The sequence below is a fragment of the Mus pahari genome, chromosome 12 (genome assembly GCF_900095145.1).
Source record: "Mus pahari chromosome 12, PAHARI_EIJ_v1.1, whole genome shotgun sequence".
In the NCBI taxonomy this organism is placed as follows: domain Eukaryota; kingdom Metazoa; phylum Chordata; class Mammalia; order Rodentia; family Muridae; genus Mus; species Mus pahari.
In genome coordinates this window covers 19,190,002-19,210,950 of record NC_034601.1, presented here as the reverse complement: position 1 = coordinate 19,210,950, position 20,949 = coordinate 19,190,002, and the positions used below count along the sequence as shown (strand labels likewise).

General features: G+C 41.5%; 1 protein-coding gene and 1 pseudogene across 1 annotated transcript; one reads left to right on the top strand and one right to left on the bottom strand.

Annotated features, from left to right (window-relative positions):
• The first annotated feature begins 473 nt into the window (after positions 1 to 473).
• On the top strand, positions 474 to 1,740 carry Sst (somatostatin). The gene is made up of 2 exons (XM_021209908.1): positions 474 to 705; positions 1,378 to 1,740. The coding sequence occupies exons 1-2, from the start codon at positions 568 to 570 to the stop codon at positions 1,588 to 1,590; spliced, it is 351 nt and encodes a 116-aa protein (XP_021065567.1). The 5' UTR covers positions 474 to 567; the 3' UTR covers positions 1,591 to 1,740.
• A 4,154-nt stretch (positions 1,741 to 5,894) lies between these two features.
• LOC110330027 overlaps positions 5,895 to 20,949 on the bottom strand; it is a 16,678-nt pseudogene continuing 1,623 nt past the window's right edge.

Here is a 20,949-nt window from a genome sequence, read left to right as displayed (position 1 = left end):
CATTCCAAGATCGGTTCCTAGATAGATCGCTCTAAGTCTCACTTGCCATACAATAAGTTAAGGGTGAATGCAAGTCCAGTAATCTGGGTACAATGACAGGTACCCAACTGAGTGTGATGATGTATTGCTGGCCACGGACTGAGTGGTCTCTGTGTAATTAAGTGTGCTCCTCTGTGGCTGAAATATGGGAGAGGCATGTCACTGAGTGAAGGTAAGATTGTTTGGTCTCTGTGGCGTGGAGAATTTCATGTGCCTGCGTGGGTTCAGGCTTTCTTTTCTCTCTCTCTCTCTCTCTCTCTCTCTCTCTCTTTTTTAAATAAACCACTTTAGATCGTGTCGCCTCCCCTCACTTCTGTGATTGATTTTGCGAGGCTAATGGTGCGTAAAAGCACTGGTGAGATCTGGGGGCGCCTCCTTGGCTGACGTCAGAGAGAGAGTTTAAAAGGGGGAGACCGGGAGAGCTCGATAGCGGCTGAAGGAGACGCTACCGGAGCCGTCGCTGCTGCCTGCGATCCTGCGGCTAGACTGACCCATAGCACTCCAGCTTGGCTGCCTGAGGCAGGGAAGATGCTGTCCTGCCGTCTCCAGTGCGCGCTGGCCGCGCTCTGCATCGTCCTGGCTTTGGGCGGTGTCACCGGCGCGCCCTCGGACCCCAGACTCCGTCAGTTTCTGCAGAAGTCTCTGGCGGCTGCCACAGGGAAACAGGTAAGGACTGTCCACCTTGCGAATTCTCCAGCCTTCCCTTTAATCCTGTTGCAGCCCCTGCGACAGGTGTTTATCGGGCGCTTCTCAGAGTCGCTCAGCCCCTACGCTCCCAAGGAAACTTTTGAAGTTAGGGTCCCCTCTTACTTTTTTCAGAATTGATCAGCGCAGATGGTCACCTTGTAGGTAAGTTCCTCCCTGTCTTTCAAGAAAATTCAGAAAGTAGGTAGGAGAGACTGGGCTCTATCCCTGGTGCTGGCAAGAGGGTTGCTGACCCCGGTGCTGAAACGCAATGTTAGTTCACAAACTGAGCCTGGGGCAAGAGGCTCTTCAGTTTATGGGGAGCTTTGGCTTTACCTTTCAAAAAATTCAGCAAAATCTCAGGTCCACTTCATATCTCATCACAGGAAAATAGAGCTGCACAAACTATTGGCATTCTATGTATTTATAAATGACTTCTTATCATCCGTGATTTCTCTGTGTTTTAAGTCAGAGCACTTTCTGAAAGACTTGCGTTTGGGGAAGCTTTTTCCCCCCTGCATAATCTAATGAATATATAGAGACATCACCCATATTATTGTGAAAATTGGGTTTTGAGTGATTAAATCTTATTCGCAAACCACATTTTCCCCTCTCTCCCATTCCTCCTTTTGTTTTTCTCACTGCCCTATCCAGGAACTGGCCAAGTACTTCTTGGCAGAGCTGCTGTCCGAGCCCAACCAGACAGAGAACGATGCCCTGGAGCCTGAGGATTTGCCCCAGGCAGCTGAGCAGGACGAGATGAGGCTGGAGCTGCAGAGGTCTGCCAACTCGAACCCAGCAATGGCACCCCGGGAACGCAAAGCTGGCTGCAAGAACTTCTTCTGGAAGACATTCACATCCTGTTAGCTTTAATATTGTTGTCCTAGCCAGACCCTTGATCCCTCTCCTCTGAATCCCATATCTCTTCCTTAACTCCCGGACCCCAATGCTCAACTAGACCCTGCGTTAGAAACTGAAGACTGTAAATACAAAATAAAATTATGGTGAAATTATGAAGAACAAGTGTTTGAGTTCTTATTTAGTAAATTGTTTTATTCAGAAAAACGTGATGAACATAGGTTGTGGTTTCTGTAAACACATGCCCACCTACACAAATGTGTATTGAAAATTCCCTGTGGTAATAAAAGTTAGACTTTAAATAACTGTTCCTTTAAAACTTGAATAACTTTTAATGTCTATAAATTGAAACAAGTATCCAAATGATGGCTATTGGGAACAGCTGCCATAAACATCCTTTGCATGTTAAAGATGTTTGGAAATAGCTGTAGGATTATCAAAATGCGTTTTAGAATTTATGGGCAGGCAGGCTGAAGTGCTTAACTCTGTACTGTGCTGATTCACAAAACATAAAACATATTTAAAATGGAAAGAAAATAATCAAAAAAAGTGGGAAAGAGCTTGGTTTAAATAGGTAAAACAAACTTTCAGCTTTTAAAATTCGTTGTGTTTTGTTTGTGTGTGAACATTTATCTCTAGAAACACCATTGGTTTTATATCTTCTTTGATGATTTTTCTGTATATGGAAAAGACTAAAAAGCGGCCTCCATTTTAAAAGCACACTCCCTGTTTTCCTAGGGGGAGGTTATCCATTTTGTTATAAAACTGAAGCCTGGGAAATCTGGGTCACAAGAAACAAGTGTGGAGTCTCCACCAGACACCTCAGTGCACTGGAGGTGTCAACGCCTGAAACCCTTACCCCAGAATCGTGGAGAAGACATCTCAAGCCTTTTAGGTTTTAGCAACATAGGATTCAGATAAAAAGCAAAATTCCAATAATGAATGATCAACAAACTGCATCTATAATTATCATTAAACTGCATATTAAACGGGACTGATCAAGATGAAGATTAAGATATTGTTAACTCATAGAGCACTGGAATAGACATCTTTAGGGAACATGTGTTTTATCTCTCAGCGGTTGGTATAACAAACCAAATAAAAAAATGAGCATAAAAAGAATAGTAAAAATTTACTAAAGGAACAAATAAAGACCAAAGAAGAACTTCACATTTTGCAGGAAATATTTGTGCCTAATAAAGCACATTTTAAATAAGAATGTGGTTTTGTGGATGCTAATTTCTGAGAAGCTGATGAAAAAGATGGGAGAGTGCCCCATCCATCCGTTGTATTAATCTCTATGGAAACAAATACACTTGGGAGGTAGGGGTCATCTTCTGTGGCGGGTATCCAGGGGGTGTCAGTGCATGTCCATTTAAAGAGTATATATCTATGCTGACTGTCTTATGCACCTTGGCTGCCAGTAAACTACAGAGAGATGGGATCGCTTTATTATGTAAAAGAACGCAGGGGCACTGTTTTCTGGTTAGCAAATGAACTGTATGAGCGAGAGGAGACTCCATGTTTTCAGCATCATCATTCATTGTCAGCTCCTAACAGCAGCCTGGGAATCGGCAAGAATTACACAGATGTGTGCCTGTACATAAACAGGCTCCTGAATGTTTCAATGCCATAAGGCTCTTGAACATCAGTGCCTGGCTTTCAGCCCCAGCTCTCTAAGGAGATGGTGTTGTAAATAAAGGAGACTCACATCCCTTCTGGTTTTCCCTGACATTTTATACCTTGACAGTGACAGAGGTAGCTGAGGAGTCCTCAGAATGGCACATCCGTGTGAAAATACATTAATGAAACCATTACTTTCTATGCTAACCTAGCAGTTAGTGAGAAAGAAAAGTACGCAAAGAACATAATCATCCTGTTTCGCTTTATTTAAACATACAGAGGCCTTTGCCTTTTACTTTTCATGCTCCTCCTATATTGGATTTTCTGGAAGATTACTCCAATCTTCTGGATGCTTATCATCTAGCCACAAAACATAAAATAAAACCAAATATCCTCTCAGATACTCCCTTCTTCCCCCTCTCAATCCTCAGCACTCCTGAAGGACCTGCTGTAACTTTCAGAGAGTGAGTGTGGGCAAACGTTATTTTCTGAATCTTAGCTTCCCCATCAGAAGAACATGCATGCCAACGAACCTCCATGCTCACCCCCAGCATGCCAAGGCTTTGCTTTATCAAGCCTTTAATGTTCTTAGGGTCAGATGAGAGCCCCAGCTCCTGTTAAATGCTAGCATTAAAATTGTATTGCCATGTGATATATTTTCTAGCTGTGGCTAAGACAAGGGTCTTTGTTTTTCCCAGTCTCCATGAGCCAGACCCGAGGCAGCCTTTAAGCCCCATTTTACATGCTTCTTGCCTCATAAATTTCTTGTTCTGTGCTGTCAATCGAAAGGCACCTTCTCTGATTGCTTAATGCATCTCTGCCATGCTGCTTACATGGTTTCTTCTACTGTTTCCTACAGTTTTATGTGTGTGTGGGAGAGTTGCCATTCACAGATGAACTTCTTTTGGGCAAACATATGTTCAAGCAATGCCTCATACAGTGTTGCATCATAAAATGAATTTTATTTTGAATGGTGTGTGTGTGTGTGTGTGTGTGTGTGTGTGTGTGTGTGTGTGTGTGTGTATTTCTGCTGGGGTCTGCAGAGTCCAAAAGTGTTGGATATGCCTGCAGCTGTAGTTACAGGTAGTTGTGAGTCATCCATTGTGGGTGTTGAGAATCTAACGGGGGTCCTCTGCAATAACAACCCATACTGTTAACCCTGGACAGTCCTCTCTCTCATCCCTCACATGGTGTATGATACATAGTAGTTTGTTAGTGTTCATTGAAAGAAGTATATGATATATGAACTTCACTGTTAAGTGAAACTAATTTCTATTTACTAATTGATAAAATTCTTCAGTACTTGATTTGACATGGGAAGATGACATTAGTGTTCACTATGTGGTGAGAGACCAGAAAGGCCCAGTATGTTAGTATGAGTTTAATAACCACCGAAGCATGAACCTTGTGAACCTATCCATTCTAGCTTTCTTCATTTCATTGCATCAAGCTCTTGGCAGGGTCTAATTTACTGCCCTCCAATCATGGGCTCACAGTTACAGAGAACAAGAAGCATTAACCCCTTTGTTAGGTTTGTTTATTCTGACACACTGAATATTTGTCCTTGATACAAATGCAGGTTATTTTTTCCTTTCTATTTATTAAAGAAGAACAAACAAGGTCTTTAGCCCTCAGTACCAGGCTGTATCAGCAACTCTTGTTTGTGTGCGTGTGTGTGTGTGTGTGTGTGTGTGTGTGTGTGTGTGTTTGTTTTGTTGGGTGGGGTGGGTATGGTTTGATTAGCCAAAGGCTGGCCTTCAACTTGCAATCTTCCTGCTTCAGCTTCCCCACTGCTGGAATTATAGGTGTGTGCCATTATGTCCACTCTCCTTTCTCATTTATGTTCCAGTGTACAAGGCCAAAAAAAAACCAGTTATTGAGTGAAGCTCCACACCCAGTAATTTCCTGGGTTCTAGAAGACACGCGCTGTCAGAGACATTTCAGGAAGAGAGGAATGCATGATAGGCAGTGAGACAAGCTGAGACCACACACAAAAGTCTGTTTGAACTTGTTTGATATCTGGCAAATAAAATCCAAAATACATATCAAATGGCTACCACTTCAAATTTCTTGGTTGTAGCTCTACTTGTTCTCAGTGCACACACAAGTCTTTGTTGCGGTGACATAATACATACCTGTCATTCTGAACGCCCAATATGAAGGGGGCTGTAAAATCATCTTGCTCGCCTCACTTATTTTACTGAAATTGGATGAAAATGGTTCTAACTGCCTAATAACACAGTAACTTGATGCAGAGTTTGGGGAAAAATCCTATGTTATCCCCCAGGGTGGCTCTCATTATTCTGTTACCATTGCCCCTAAAGGAATCTGACCTTTTCCATAATTGGTGGGTTTCACTGCTCTGGTGCAAATACTTTGACTCTGCAGGTTCCATAATTTCTACCAGACAAACAGCCTGCTTCTGGGAGGGGAGAAGAAAGTAGTATAAAGCTGAGAAACATTAGCAAGAAATGATGAAGGCACTGATTGAGGGAAAGGAACCTCAAGCATGACAGAGCATTAGCCCTACGGCGTGAAGGACGATTCTGACTTGGAGTAGAAGGGGGTTGCCCCAGAAGGCATGGATTTTCACAATGATCTGACATGCTTTTCTCAGTGACCCTTCCCAGAAGTCTTGTTCCCCGTCTTCACAACGAGGGAACACACACCTCCCAACCCTCCCCAGCTCTTTAATAAGCGAGAGTGAATGCTTTAGTTCTGGTGTTTGGTTTTTCATTAAAGAGCTTCTGAAAACTTAGCAGCAGTGCTTGTGTAATAAGCTTGCAGGCTTCAGAGAACGGCGTTAAGGTGGCTGAGACACATTCATCAGGGATGACCAAATGCTGCTCGGGATGTTTTTGCTGAGAGCTAGGAAAGGAGAAGGCATCAGAAATGCGTTCCTCTAGGCTGGTTTTCTGACTAAGTTTAAACAATGGTTTACAAGCCTTAATGATTTTATTCCAGATGGAATGAATGAGGGCTAGGGTACTGATGTGGTATACATTTCCATAACATACGGTAACGTGCGGCACGCTGCTATTCTTCTTTTGTAGATGAGGGAAATGAATCACAGACTCAGTAGCTCATTTAAGAGATGTAGAGCTGGAACCAGAGTGTCTAATTTTTAATCCAATTCTCTTTCCACTGTTTCTTAGGGGAAGGGGTGGAGTTAAAGGGAAAACTGTAACTTGTCAAGTGAATTAAAAACAGCTTGGCTTTCGACCATCCTGACTTAGTTCTCAGCACAGTACAAATGAGATTATTTCTCCATTATTGCTGGAGGAACAGGGGACTTGAGCTCTGGGTCTGGGGTTTGGTTTTCTGAATTTGCTAGGAGCGTTATTTCTAAGGAAATATTTGTAACTTTTCTTTTTCACGTGCTAAACATTACATCCCTTGCTTTGCTAAATGAATGAATGAAAACAAGCAGGCAGCATCAAGGACCCCGGGGCTTAAACACTCCCTTTCCCTCCTGCCAAGCTCTACCAAAGGCTGGGCTTGACACAGTTACAAATGGACGGGTTGCAGTCCTAAGTGGACGGGCCATGCCGGCTGCCCCACTCATGGCTGGGTGGTAGCCTTGCGCTATCATTTGTCCCTCAGCGGTTGTTGGCTTAGGCGCTTGTCCATTGATGTCGCAGTAGTAACGGTGAGTCTTAAAAAGATACAGCTTCACTAGAGAGGATGGGGCCATGGAGGCGCCACGCTGGAGGAGGCAAATGCTGATTTTGTAAAGTGGGTTGGGTCTCACAGGAATGATTCTTTCTCACAAGCATGGAGTGTTGCAAGGAGCACGCTTGGTGTTTCTCTGAGGCTTCCTTCTCCTCCTTCTCATTGTGTGACCCCTCTCTCACACGTGTGGCCTGTCACATGATACCATCTGCTGTGCTTTGACAAAGCCAGAAGGTTGACAACAGAAGTTGAACAGATGGGGCCCTCCTGATCTTGAATTTTCAACCTTTACCCTTGCATGAAAACTGAAGCTCTTTTCCTTGGAGAGTGCCCAATCTCATGGGTCTGATTGCTTGTTTGTTTGCATATCTGTTCATGTTTTTCAGGCAGACTCTCACTCTATTACACTAGCTGGAGTTGAACGCATGATATTCTAGTATCACTCAACCATGTAGCTGGAATATTGGCATGTGACACTATATTTAGCATGTTTTTTTAAATTGATTCTAAAATACAGGAAGAACTAAACCTGAGATTTAACCTGAGATTTAGAGGTTGTAAATGCTTTCTTTTGCCTTTCTCCTCCCCCCTCCTCCTCCTCTCCTTCCTTCTTCTTCCTCCTCCTCCTCCCCTCCCTTCCTCTTCCTCTTCCTCCTCCTCCTCCTCCTCCTCTTCCTCTTCCTCTTCCTCTTCCTCTTCCTCTTCTTCTTCTTCTTCTTCTTCTTCTTCTTCTTCTTCTTCTTCTTCTTCTTCTTCTTCTTCTTCTTCTCTTCTTCTTTCTTCTCCTTCCTCNTCTTCTTCTTCTTCTTCTTCTTCTTCTTCTTCTTCTTCTTCTTCTTCTTCTTCTCTTCTTCTTTCTTCTCCTTCCTCCTCCTCCTCCTCCTTTTTCTTCCTCCTCCATCTTCATTCTCTTCCTTCTTCCTCCTTCTTCTTCCTCCTCCTCCCTTTATTTTATTAGACCACTAACTTGAAATTTACTCTTTGAGAATTTCATACTTGTATTTAATATATTATGATCACATACACACCACCATTTTCTCCTCCAATTCTATTCTCAGTCCCCTGTACAGTACTGGGTTCAGTTAGTGCTACTCATATGAGCATGGGTATGTGTTCATCTACTGGAGCCTGAGCAACCTGCTAGTAGCCACACCATATCCCAAAAGGACAAAAAAAATCTCCTTTTCCAGGTGCAATCAATTGCCAACAGTACCTCAGCTAGCATGGGTCTCAGGAGATCCTATCTCCCCCACACTTGACAGGCATGCTCCTGTGTGGGACTATAGCTACTATGAGCTCATGGGTGCAACAGCTGCCTTCCCAGTCTCCTGGCATTTGCAATTTTCCTCCCTCCTATACCCAGTGTTCCCCAAGCTGCTGTGCGGAAGCTACCAAAGATGTCCCATGTAAGGCTGGGTGCTCAGTGTCTCCTATTATCAGCACTTTGACCAGTTAAAAGTCTCTTCTTTAGGTGCTGCTGACTTTTAAAAGAAACAGTTTTGGTCAAGGTTGACAGTGACCCAGGCCCATAGTATAAACAAACATTTAGAAAGCAATTTGATAACATAGCCTAGGGTGACACAGCCATGGGCCTTGGACAAGGTTTATAGTACTGTACAAGCATGGATGCTGTTCTGTGGAGCAGGCCTCAAATCTCATCAGAAATCAGATGGTTACCTCATAACAGTCATGCCATGATTGTACTGATAGTAATATCTTGCTGGGCAGACTGGTATTGGAGCACACAGGGTCCAGCATGGGGTAAGATAATTAATGCCTTTCCTTCCAGAGTTATGAAGAGCACATTCTGGCACTATGAACACTAGACAACAGGGAGGAATTTCCCTGTCAATTTGAGATTGGTTTCTCTATGTCCTACAACCAAAATGTACGACATCTTCAGAAATGGGATCTTTCCATTTAGTTATGGTGGCTAACCAAGAGCAAGGGCAATAGCTTGTATTGCTTTGTTGGCAGTTGGTCCTCCCTGACCAATAGTTCATGGTACTCAGGTCTGGTACTGCAATTTTATTTAGTAGTCCATATTTTCTGGAAACAGAGTTGTATTTTCATATAGTGTGCCTCCATTTGAAGTCAATTTTTAAAACAGATATTATAAATTGAAGTTAGTAGGTTTCTTGGATTTTTTTTTTTTTTTTGGTAAATTCTTAGTTTTGGTTAATTCACTTCTCACCTTCTACTCTCCAAGATCCCCCACTTCTGCCCCTGTGTAAATTGTCAAACCCCAGGATTCCCATTCACATGTGCTCTGCCAGCCCCTCCAGTTATTTTTTAAGACTGAGCTGCGCGATGCAAGATTTCCATGTGTCTTTTTCATGTATATTGTTCCTTAGGTTAATGCTCTCCTCCCTGATCTCCCCTGCTTAAGCTTCTCTGCTACTATTATTCCACCTCTGTACTTACGTTTTATCTATTCTATTATCATTCTCTACTCAATGCAACCTTTCTACCACCACCTTTCTACCCCTTGAAATTTTTGAGATCAACATGTGTGTGTGTGTGTGTGTGTGTGTGTATGTGTGTGTGTGTGTATAAATAAGCTTTTATGTTATTGAAGTTACTGTGTCTCACAGAGTCTCAAGTGATTATTCCAGATCACACAAATGGTCACCTCATTTTTATTAGCCTCACATATGTGGTGCATTAAGATGATGACATTGTGATCAGTAGTAAACAGTGTTATTAAAATAAACACCTCGGAGAAATTCATGCATTTAAAATAGAGTTCAAATAGTTAAGAAAATGAAGTGCATTGCCCAGTTTATTGCTGGCTAATTCTACATTTCCTGTATAAAAATGATTTCAGTTGCAGTGTGCATTAAGACAAGACAACACATTTTGTGAAGGGAAACATTAAGTTGCCTTAGAATTGCCATCCTTGGACAGCAATTTACTGGCTATAAAATGTAAGCATTAGAAGTTGAGATCTATAAATTTAACTAAGACAGAGTTCTTTATCCTTCTTTTCCATCTCTCTTTGCCATTTACTCCCCAAACTAGGGCGCCAGACAGTGACTTTTTGAGACTTTTCTTATTTTATGCTATTTTATGTCTACTTCCTCTGAGTTGAAAGAATCCCTCTTGGTGAGAGAAAAAGGCCCTGACAGGGATCAGGAGATAAACACAACTTGCAAGACCCAAAAGCAACTGAAATTTACAAGTTTTGAAAAGCCTCTCCCCAAGGTTACAGAGGCAATTACACAATGGCTGGGGGCAGGACGTTATCTGCCTGAAGCTGTTGTAGGACCTCCAGGGATACAGCTTTCATGAGTTTGTATCTGTTAGGGTAAGGTGTCAGCATGCGGCTGCAGTTGACTCTTTCATGCTCCTGTAACTCAATGCTTCACTAAGCTAAACTTAGGTAGGATTGTCTTCTTGGCTTGTCATTGGGACCCTATCAGGGTGCACTGACATTTTTTAACTCTCAGGGAAGATTATACAACACAATTGGTGTCTGACTAGGAACTTACATAACTAGGGATATGTTGAGGTGGAGTGAAGCATATGACCTCTGCGATGATGTTAGACAGCAAACCCAAGCTGAGTTCTATGAGGGTGGAGTATATGCATAGACAAGCAGATATTGCTGCCCATCCCCATGTGCTATAGGATGGTATGCATCTTTGCTTTAATGGTGATTGCATTACTCCCTGCAATGAGTGGGTGGGGCACACAAGCAAGGTCAAAGCATTTGGGAGTGGAGTGTCTCCAAGGAAAGTTCCTAAGGAGGCTGTCTTCCTCTGTTTGATATGGGGGTGACATGCCTCCTTGATAAATGAAAGGCAACACACCAATATAAGGAAGTCTCCAAACCATATGGTGAAGCAAAGAATAAATTACAACTTTTAAAAGTATCACCTATGGGAAGGGGTCATAAACAGAATGTGGCTTTATTTGCATGGCCTGTGTTGTGGGTAATAGGATGTGCAACTGAGCCTCAATTCCTGGAGAGAAATTGTTCCAGTAAGGAAGGGATTATAAAATGAAAACAGCCTAGATTTTAATCCTCTGTGTTAACCTCTTATTTGGCAGGAAATATGGAAAAGGGAAAAATGAAACATGTACTATATTTCTATTTCTTCTAACTGAAAATGCAACATGAAAGAGAATATAAGTTGGATCCATATTAAGGAGCCCTTCTTGGGACTCATAAACCTGGAATTCAGGTGAAGACTCAGACAGTGGAGAGGAAGAGAGTGAGGTAGGTGGTCATGATTCCCCATGTTGATGGAGGGGTCTTAATAGGGGTCCAGTACAGGAAACTAATGAGAACCAGAACTTTTGCTGAATCTAAACTGCTTGAGTTGGGACTCTTTTGCTTATTTGATTGTGGTTGTTGGTGTTGTTGTTGTTGGTGGTGGTGGTATGTGTGAGTGTGTGTGTGTGTGTGTGTGTGTGTGTGTGTGTGTGTGTGTGTGTTTTCAAGACAGGGTTTACAGAGCCCAGACTGTCCTAGACTCATTCCATAGAGCAGGCTAGCGTCAAACTAATGGAGATCCACCTGCCTCTGCCTCTCAAGTCCTGAGATTAAAGGCTGAGTTGGAATTTTAAACAAGCAATGAAATAGCTTCTCACAGTCTGTCATGTGAGGCAGTAGGGCATGGGGGTGGGTGTTGTCATTCAAGATCCAAGGAAACAAAGAAACAGTAATAAAGCTATACACCACTCCTTGAGCCAAAGCCTCCATAATGACAGATGGGTCGATGGAAATGACAAAACTGGCTCCTATGAGACATTAAAGACACTTGATATCACTGGCCGACATCTTCATTGGAAGACAAGAGGGCAAAGAGGGCGGGGCATTGCTGAAACAGGGACAGAGTCTCATGTTCAACGCACTGCAGGACCTAACTGTATTCACAGTGACTTAAGAAAGATGTTAGTTCAGTGATGATTTCAGGACTGTCAATGTAACCTAAGAGGCTTTGCTAAGTTCCATGATGGTCAGGGGTCCCTAAAAGGCAGAAGCATCTTTTACAGATCTGAAAACTTTGTGCAGTATGAAAAATGTTTGTAAAGTCCTAGAACAATTAAGAAGGAATGAGAAAAAGAGAACTCACAGGGAGTCTGCCCTTGACGCTCCAAGATAAATGCTACAAGAATTGTGACAAGACAGAAATCCTAGAGGAATATATGGACAGAAGCTCAAATACTAAGCTGGTGAATTTCTGGAAGATGTTAACATCCAACAAACATCCACAAAGGGCATCACTGAGAAAACAATAAAGGTTTTTAAAAAGACCAAGCCGTGTCTGAGGAGTAGGCAGTTTTCCTAGAGTATGGTATACGTGCACACCCTGACAGATGTGTGGTGCCAGTTCCAGGGATATGTACAGCTAGGCGGAACACAACCCTACTCCCTCTTGGATCTGGTCTGGGCCCAACAGTACAATCCAGATTCACCAAGACCCTAAGACCAGAAGGAGCCCTGGCCCTATGGCAGCATCAGTACCTTAGAATGAGAAAACAGGATGGTCCATGGAAAATGTCTATGAATTGTAGAGGGCTGGAACAGGCAATGTCTCTCATCCATGCTGCTGTGCCCAACATTGCTTTTGTGAGAATAAATTTATATAAGTGATGACATATGTTAATGCTTCATTAGGTCTGGCTAAAGCTTATTTTTAGAATACCCATAGTTGTCCAACAACTGACACACGCCCTTATAACAGTGGGTCTTCACAGAGCTTGCTACTTTTTGTTTAAAAAAATTATTTTGAAAAATCATCTGAAGGAAACAAACCAGGAAAACAGCAAACCACAAATTTCAACAAAGATGCCATACGTGTGGGCCAAAGGACATTCCCAGGAGCCAAACAGTTGTTAAGTAAAAGGAATCTCGGTGCCAAGGATAGACTATCTCCCCCTGGGTTGTTGTTCAGGAAGACTATTAAGGTCACCTAAGCTATAAGGCTATTGCAACTGCTTTGGGCTGTGAACCAGAATTGGATGATAAATGTGTATGCCTGCAATCAATGTATGTTTTGGCTACAGGACAGAGAGAAGTAAGGTTGGGGCTGAGCTAGAAGCTCTTTCCCTGCTGGCTGGCACTTACAGGTCTAGAAAACAGGATATTGTTGGGAGTCATGCAAAAGGAAGAGCAAAAAAACGGCTTTAGAGCTCATGGAATGGGGCCCATTGGTTAGCACCACCATTCTGAGTATGCCTGGAGAGGCGGAGCCTCGAGGATGGTGTGTCCTGAGAGCTTCATCCTGCTGTGGGGTTTCAGTCTGCTTGCTGCGCTCAGATCACATCCTTCATAATCTAGGTGTTGTATGGAAACTCTCAGAGGGTTTCCAGCCCCTCACTGGGCAATGTCATCGGTACCTGCAATATTAATGAATGAACTTTTTAAAGCATTGCTGTTGGAGCAGATGAATGACTCAACCACTACCCTTGGAAAGAATGCAGAGATGCAGATTGTTAGTGAAGTTGTTAAGATGACTTTTGCTAGTGGCTTTGATGTAGAAAATCTTAGGGAACAATTTAGACTTCAGAAAGGCCCACTTTTGATTATTGATGAAGGGATATTTTATTTGTTTGCTTTGTATTATTATTAATAGTTTTATTTATTTACATCTCAAATGCTGCCCACCTCCCAGCTCCCCCTTGCAGAGTTCTTCCCCCATCCCTCTTCCCCTTTGCCTCTGAGAGGGTGCTCATCCCCACACAAGGAATTCTGCTTCCCGGAGGAATCAAGTTTCTACTGGACTAGGCTCATCCTCTTCTACTGAGGACAGACAAGGCAGTCCTCTGCTACATATGTGCCTGGGGACTCGGCCCAGCCTGTGTATGCTCTTTGGTTGGTACCTTAGTGAGGGAGGGATAAGCTTAAGGTCAGGGAACAAGAACGATGGCAGCCTGACAGTTGACTGACATGCTCTCTGGCTAAAGCTGGGCTGATGATCGATTTCTTGTAACCATTTTTGCCCTCAGTTTCCTGATATGATTTAATAAAAAATTGTTAATGAGCAGATCTGTACCATGGGGATTTAAAGTAGAAATCACTAATTGTCATATAAAAGTTTAGATTTGTAAGTCTCTTAACATTTTTTATAAGATTACTTTTTAAGATAAATAATAATAAAATGATTGATCCTTTCTTTGTAACCACAAATTGCACTCTGCCAGGAAAAGAAACTGGCTGAGAAAATTACCTTGCTTGCTTACACTTTGTTAATCTATAATACGTTGCTTAGTTACAAATGTATGTGGATTCTTGGGAATAATTTTTTAGTTCATATAATACATAAAATATTTGATCATGTGAGGGTATTAGGGTACATATTTTTCTACATATACTCATTTTAATTATTCCCTTTAAGACAAATAGAATGTAACCCCATTTTGTGATTTCTGTACTGCTTGGCAGATTCTGCTGGGATATATAAGCTGTAAGAGAAAAGAATATAAAGTTATTATAGCTTGCTTGTTGGAGCTTTGCTCCATTCACCCAATGTGTGAATATGTATGTATGTATGTATGTATGTACGTATGTGTTTAGTTGTTGGAGCTTATTGAAGTGTATGTGTGTGTTTCTCTCTCTGTGTGTGTGTGTGTGTGTGTCTGTGATTCTTTCCCCATTTCTATTCCTTTTTTCTTTTTCTTTTTTCTTTTCTTTTTTTCTTTTTCATGTCCCCAAGGCATTTACAAAGACTTTTTCACTGTCCCCTACCCCAGATCAATTTGTAGGCCCAGTAAACGTCCAACCCTACTCCCTGCCTCAGTTTACCCTGAATGTTGAAGCTAGTATTTGACAAGATATAAACTTCCAGTAGAGAATTATCACCAATATTTTGAAATGACTACATGCCAGGCAAGATGTGCCTATTTGTGCAATATTGGCAAAACAGTTATGAGTGTAACCTGCTGCTGTATGGTGGGCTCACTTCACAGGCAGGAAGTTGCATTTAGTACTGTAAACCAGTAGAGACTGGAACAGAGGAATGGGACATAACAACCTTCCCCAACTAAACCACTTGTTATGAAAACATAACGATATAAGTTTGATCCCTAGCGACAATGTAAAATTACAAGTCTGATAGCACACATCTGTGATCGCAGCACTGGAGAGATGGAGACAGAAGGTCCCTGCAATTCATTGACGGGTAAGCCTAGCATAATTGCCAGGTCCTTGGTCCCATTGAGAGACACTGTCTAAAAATTCCAAGACTGATGGCTTCAGTGAATGGCATCCAAGGTCAACCTTCAACCTCTACATATATACATGCATGAATATATATATATATATATTTCATTTCTTCCCACTTCCAGAAAACAAAATAGTTGTTGTTTTGAGATCTCTTAAAACCATATATACCTTATTTGGCTGTACTACTAAGGTTCATTACAAGTATCTCAGGTTTTATGAAAACTCAGAAGAAAGTCTTTGAAATAATCTAGGCTGATATGCAAACAGCTTTATAATTTTAAACATAACCCATGGTGCTTGGGATGTGTGTGACACATAGGAAGGTTTTATGTGCCATTTAGCTTGCTGCTAAAGCTTGTTCATCGATCATATGCTGGAATTCACTTATTTTCTCATTCACAAATGTCAATGCTCTTTGACAAACAAACACATTCTAGCTTCTTCTTCTTGGGATTCAGTGGAGATTGAATGCTTGACCTATCCTAGCAGGCCACCAAGTTCTAGTTACCATCTGACCACTCAACAATGAGCCCCATAAGCTTTAGGAAACACAAAATCCTATCGGTATACAGGAAGGAGAAAAGTCCTTAGCTTCTGGGTTCTCTCGTATTTCTTCAGCTCATACTGGCTTTGTCTCAAGGTAGGATCAGATTCCATGAACCTCAGGCTGATGCCATCTACTCCATGTCCCACAGCCTCACAGTCAGGCCGTGACAGGACTTCATTGCTTATTTATAAGTCTTTCCCAGATCAAGTTATTCAAAGTCTATGGGCCCATGTGACCTTAGGCTGAACCATCCAAAATCAAGAGCTCAAACTTTTTTTTTAATGAACTTTCACTTCATTGGTAGTTGGAAGAAAAACAAGAGTCCTGTTTTAACTCACAGAACTGCCTGGAGTTATCACGCTTCTAAAATCCATTCCTAACTATTAATTGAAATTCTCAAAGTAAGAATGTATGTATTGCTCCATTTTACATAGCAATATATATCCTAGGTACTTGACTGGGATATAGATTGATTTTTTTTTTTAAATTTCATTTAATCATTTTTTTTAAATCCAGATTTTATCCCCCTCCCAGTTCATCCTCTGACTGTTCTACATTCCATATCTCCTCCCCTCCCCATATCTATGAGGATGTCTCCACCCCCCCAACTCCCACCCCACCAGATCTCCCCACGCCCTGGGTCCTCCAGTCTCTTGAGGGTTAGATGCATCATTTCTGACTGAACCCAGACCCGGCAGTCCTCTGCTGTATATGTGTTGGGGGGCCTCATATCAGCTGGTGTATATGCTGTCTGGTTGGTCATCCAGTGTCTGAGAGATCTTGGGAGTCCAGGTTAATTGAGACTGTTGGTCCTCCTACAGGGTCACCCTCCTTCCTCAGCTTCTTCCAGCTTCTCCTGAATTCTACCACAGGGGTCAGCAGCTTCCGTCCATTGGTTGGGTGTGAATGTCTGCATCTGACTCTTTCAGCTGCTTGTTGGGTCTTTCAGAGGGCAGTCATGATAGACCCTCATTAATATTGTCAGGCCTTGGGGCCTCCCCTTGAACTGGCTGCCATTTTGGGCCTGTGGTTGGACCTCTTTTTCCTCAGGCTCTTCTCCATTTTTATCCCTGCAGTTCTTTCAGTCAGGAACAATTATGGGCCGGAGTTTTTGACTGCGGGATAGCAACCCCATCCCCTACTTGATATCCTGTCTTTCTGTTGGAGGTGGGCTCTACAAGTTCCCTTGCCCCACGGTAGGGCTTTTTATCTAAGGTCCCTCCCTTTGAGTCCTAAGAGTCTCTTACCTCCCAGGTCTCTGGTACCTTCTGGAGGGTGTTCCCACCTTCTACCTCCCAAGGTTGCCTGTTTCCATTCTTTCTGCTGGCCCTCAGGACTTCAGTCATTTTCCCTTGCCCAATCAATACCTGATCATGTTACCCCCTTCCCCTCTCTGTCCCTTTCCTACCCAGATCCCTCCCTCCCTCCCCCTTTTGTGATTGCTTTCTTCTCCCTCCCAAGTGAGACTGAGGTGTCCTTACTTGGGCCCTTCAGCTTGCTAACCTTTGTTGAGTTCTGTGGGCTATATCCTGGGTATTTTGCTTTTTTTTTTTTTTTTTTGCTAATATCCACTTACTAGTAAGTACATACCATACATGTGGGTCTAAGTTACCTCACTCAGGATGATATTTTCTAGATTCATCTGCTTGTCTACAAAACTCAGATTGTCCTCTTCTTACTAGCTGAATAGTATTCAATTTTGTAAATAAACCACATTTCTGTATCCATTCTTCTGTTATGGGACATCTAGGTTGTTTCCAGTTTTCTGGCTATCACAAACAAGGCCACCATGAACAACAACAACAACAAACAAAAGCAAAAGCCCAGGGCCAGATGTTTTTAGTGCAGAATCCTACTAGACCTTCAAAGAAGACCTAATACCAACATTCCTCAAACTATTCCATAAAATAGAAACAAAAGGAAAACTACCTGTACTAGCTAGTTTTGTGTCAACTTGACACAGGCTGGAGTTATCACAGAGAAAGGAGCTTCAGTTGGGGAAATGCCTCTGCGAGATCCAGTTGTAAGGTATTTTCTTAATTAGTGATCAAACTGTGGGGGGTGGGGAGGTCCCCTTGTGGGTGGTGCCATCTCTGGGTTGGTAGTCTTGGGTTCTATAAGAGAGTAGGCTGAGCAAGACAGGNGAAGCAAGCCAGTAAAGAACATCCTTCCATGGCTTCTGCATCAGCTCCTGCTTCCTGACCTTCTTGAGTTCCAGTCCTGACTTCCTTGGTGATGAACAGCAGTGTGGAAGTGTAAGCTGAATAAACCCTTTCCTCCCCAACTTGCTTCGTTGTCATGATGTTTTATTCCAGGAATAGAAACCTTGACTAAGACACTACCTTTCTATGAAAGCTAACATTCATTCTGTGAAGCCACAATATATCTGATACCTAAGTCACACAAGGAAGCAACAAAAACGAGAATTTCAGACCTATTTTACTTATGAATATCAATGCAAAAATACTCAATAAAATTTTTGTAAACTGAATTCAACATATCAAAATGATTATTCACCACGATCAAGTAGGCTTCATCCCAGGGATANAAGGTTGGTTCAATATACAAAAATCCATTAACATAATCCACTATATAAACAAACTCAAAGAAACAAATCACATGATCATTTCTTTAGATGCTGAAAAAGCATTTGACAGAATATAACACCCCTTCATGTTATTGGAGAGGTCAGGAATTTAAGGCTTAAACATAATAAAAGCAATTTACTGCAAACCAACAGAAAATATCAAATTAAATGGGGAGATAGCTGAAGCAATCTCACTAAAATCAGGGGTAAGACAAAGGTACTCATTCTCCCCATATCCGTTCAGTATAGTACTCAAAGTTCTAGGCAGAACAACAAGACAACAAAAAGAGATCAAGGAGATATAAATTGGCAATGAAGTTAAGGTATCATTATTTGCAGTTGATATGATAGTATATATAAGTGACCCCCAAAATCTACCAGAGAACTTCTACAGCTGATAAACAACTTCAGCAAAGTGGCTGGTTATAAAATTAACTCAAATAAATCAGTAGCCTTCCTTTATACAAATGATAAACAGGCTGAGAAAGAAATTAGGGAAACAACTCCCTTCATAATAGCCACAAATAATATAAAATATCTTGGGGTAACTCTAAGCAAAAAAGTGAAAGATATGTATGACAATAACTTCAAGCCTCTCGAGAAAGAAATCGAAGAAGATCTCAGAAAATGGAGAGATCTCAATCCATGAGATCAATGCTCATGGATTGCCAGAATTAACAAAGTAAAAATGGCGATCTTACCAAAGGCAATCTACAGATTCAACACCATCCCCATCAAAATAACAACACAATTCTTGAAAGACATGAAAAGAATAATTCTCAAATTTATCTGGAAAGGCAAAAAAAAAACAAAAACAAAAAACAAAACAGAAAAAACAATTCTTATAGTAAAAGAACTCCTAGGGGATTCACCATCCCTGACCTCAAACTATAACACAGAGCAATAGTGATTTAAAAAAATGCATGGTATTGGTACAGAGACAGACATGTTGATCAATGGATTGAAGACCCAGAAATAAAACCACACACTTTGACAAAGAAGCCAAAAATATACAATAGAAAAAAGAAAGCATCTTCAATAAATGGTGCTGGTCTAACTGGAAATCTCTATGTAGAAAAATGAAAATCGATCCATATTTGTCACCTTGCACAAAGCTCAAGTCCAAGTGGGTCAAGGACCTCCACATAAAACCAGATACACTCAATCTAATAGAAGAGAGAGTAGAGTGGGAAAGAGCCTTGAACTCATTGGCATAGGGAGAAATTTCCTAAACAGAACTCCAGTGGCCCATGTTTTAAGATTTGATACATGGGACCTCATGAAACTGGAAAGCCTCTGTAAGGCAAAGGACATAGTAATAGGACAAATCAGGAACCTACAGATTGGAAAAAAAATCTTCACTAACTCCACATCTGATAGAGGACTAATTTCCAAAATATATATAGAACTCAAGAAGCTAACCACCAAAAAACAAAACAAAACAAAACAAAAACAACACAATCAAAAAATGGGATATGGAACTAAACAGAGAATTAACAACAGAGGAATCTCCAATGTCTGAGAAACACTTAAAGAAATGTTCAAAGTCCTTAGTGATCAAGGAAATGCAAATCAAAATGACTCTGAGATTTAATCTTACACCAATCAGAATGGCTAAGGTCAAAATCTCAGGTGACAGGACATGTTGGTGAGGATGTGGAGAAAGAGGAACACTCCTCCATTTCTGTTGGAATTGTACACAGGTACAGACACTCTGCAAATCAATCAGGAAATTCCTCAGAAAATTAGAAATAGATCTACCTGAAGATCCAGCTATCCTACTCTTGGTCATATACCCAAAAGATGCCCTACCATGCCACTGGGGTGTATGTTCCACTATGTTCAAACAAACTGTTCACCTTTCACAATTGGTTTGATCCGCACATTTTTCTTATACCAAAGAGTTGACAAAACACATCCATTTTGTAATTTTTCTACACTAAACTAAGAAAAGGTCATTTAAATTTTATTTACTGTAGGGACATTTAGGCTTTAGGGCTGAATCAAGTAAGCATGAAAAACGTGAGAGCTACTGTAGCCACAAGAACTAGCACACACTATCTACAATGATGAATTTCTCCTTTGTAAATTCATGTCCACGCATTCAGCCTAACCTAACATTGCTCCTCTTTATCCCTGCTGTTGATATTCATACACATTTCCAGGTTTCTGTTGACATAGACTGGAAATAAATCACAAGTTTTTGTTTGGTTGGTTGGTTTTTTGTTTTGGAAGTGCTTTCTCAAAGTGTCTCTAGTGCCCTGTCATCTGGAGATGATTGAGAGGACAATGGAGTAAGTTTTCTAGAGACAAAGAACCTGACAGAGAGGACTAAGTCTACATGTGCTGTGCCTCTTGGAATGCCAGACACAGCAGAAAGATTACAGTGTCCAGGCACCAGGCACAGGAGAGAATAAAATTTACTAGCACCAGATGACAAGGTGGCTCAGCAGGTAAGAGCACTGACTGCTCTTCTGAAGGTCCTGAGTTCAAATCCCAGCAACCACACAGTGGCTCACAACCACCCATAATGAGAACTGACACCCTCAGATGCTACAGTGTTCTTATATATGATAATAAATAAATCTTTTTTAAAATTTTATTTTAACTCCTTCCATGGGTATTTTGTTCCCTATTCTAAGGAGGAATGAAGTATCCACATGTTGGTCTTCTTCTTGATTTTCTTGTGTTTTGCAAATTGTATCTTGGGTATTCTAAGTTTCTGGGCTAATANCCACTTATCAGTGAGTGCATATCTAGTGACTT

Bases quoted from the DNA above. Each gene is read 5' to 3' on its own strand.
- Sst (XM_021209908.1), top strand. From the start codon at position 568: ATGCTGTCCTGCCGTCTCCAGTGCGCGCTGGCCGCGCTCTGCATCGTC. The intron at 706-1,377 runs GTAAGGACTGTC...TGCCCTATCCAG, and splicing joins CGGCTGCCACAGGGAAACAG to GAACTGGCCAAGTACTTCTT.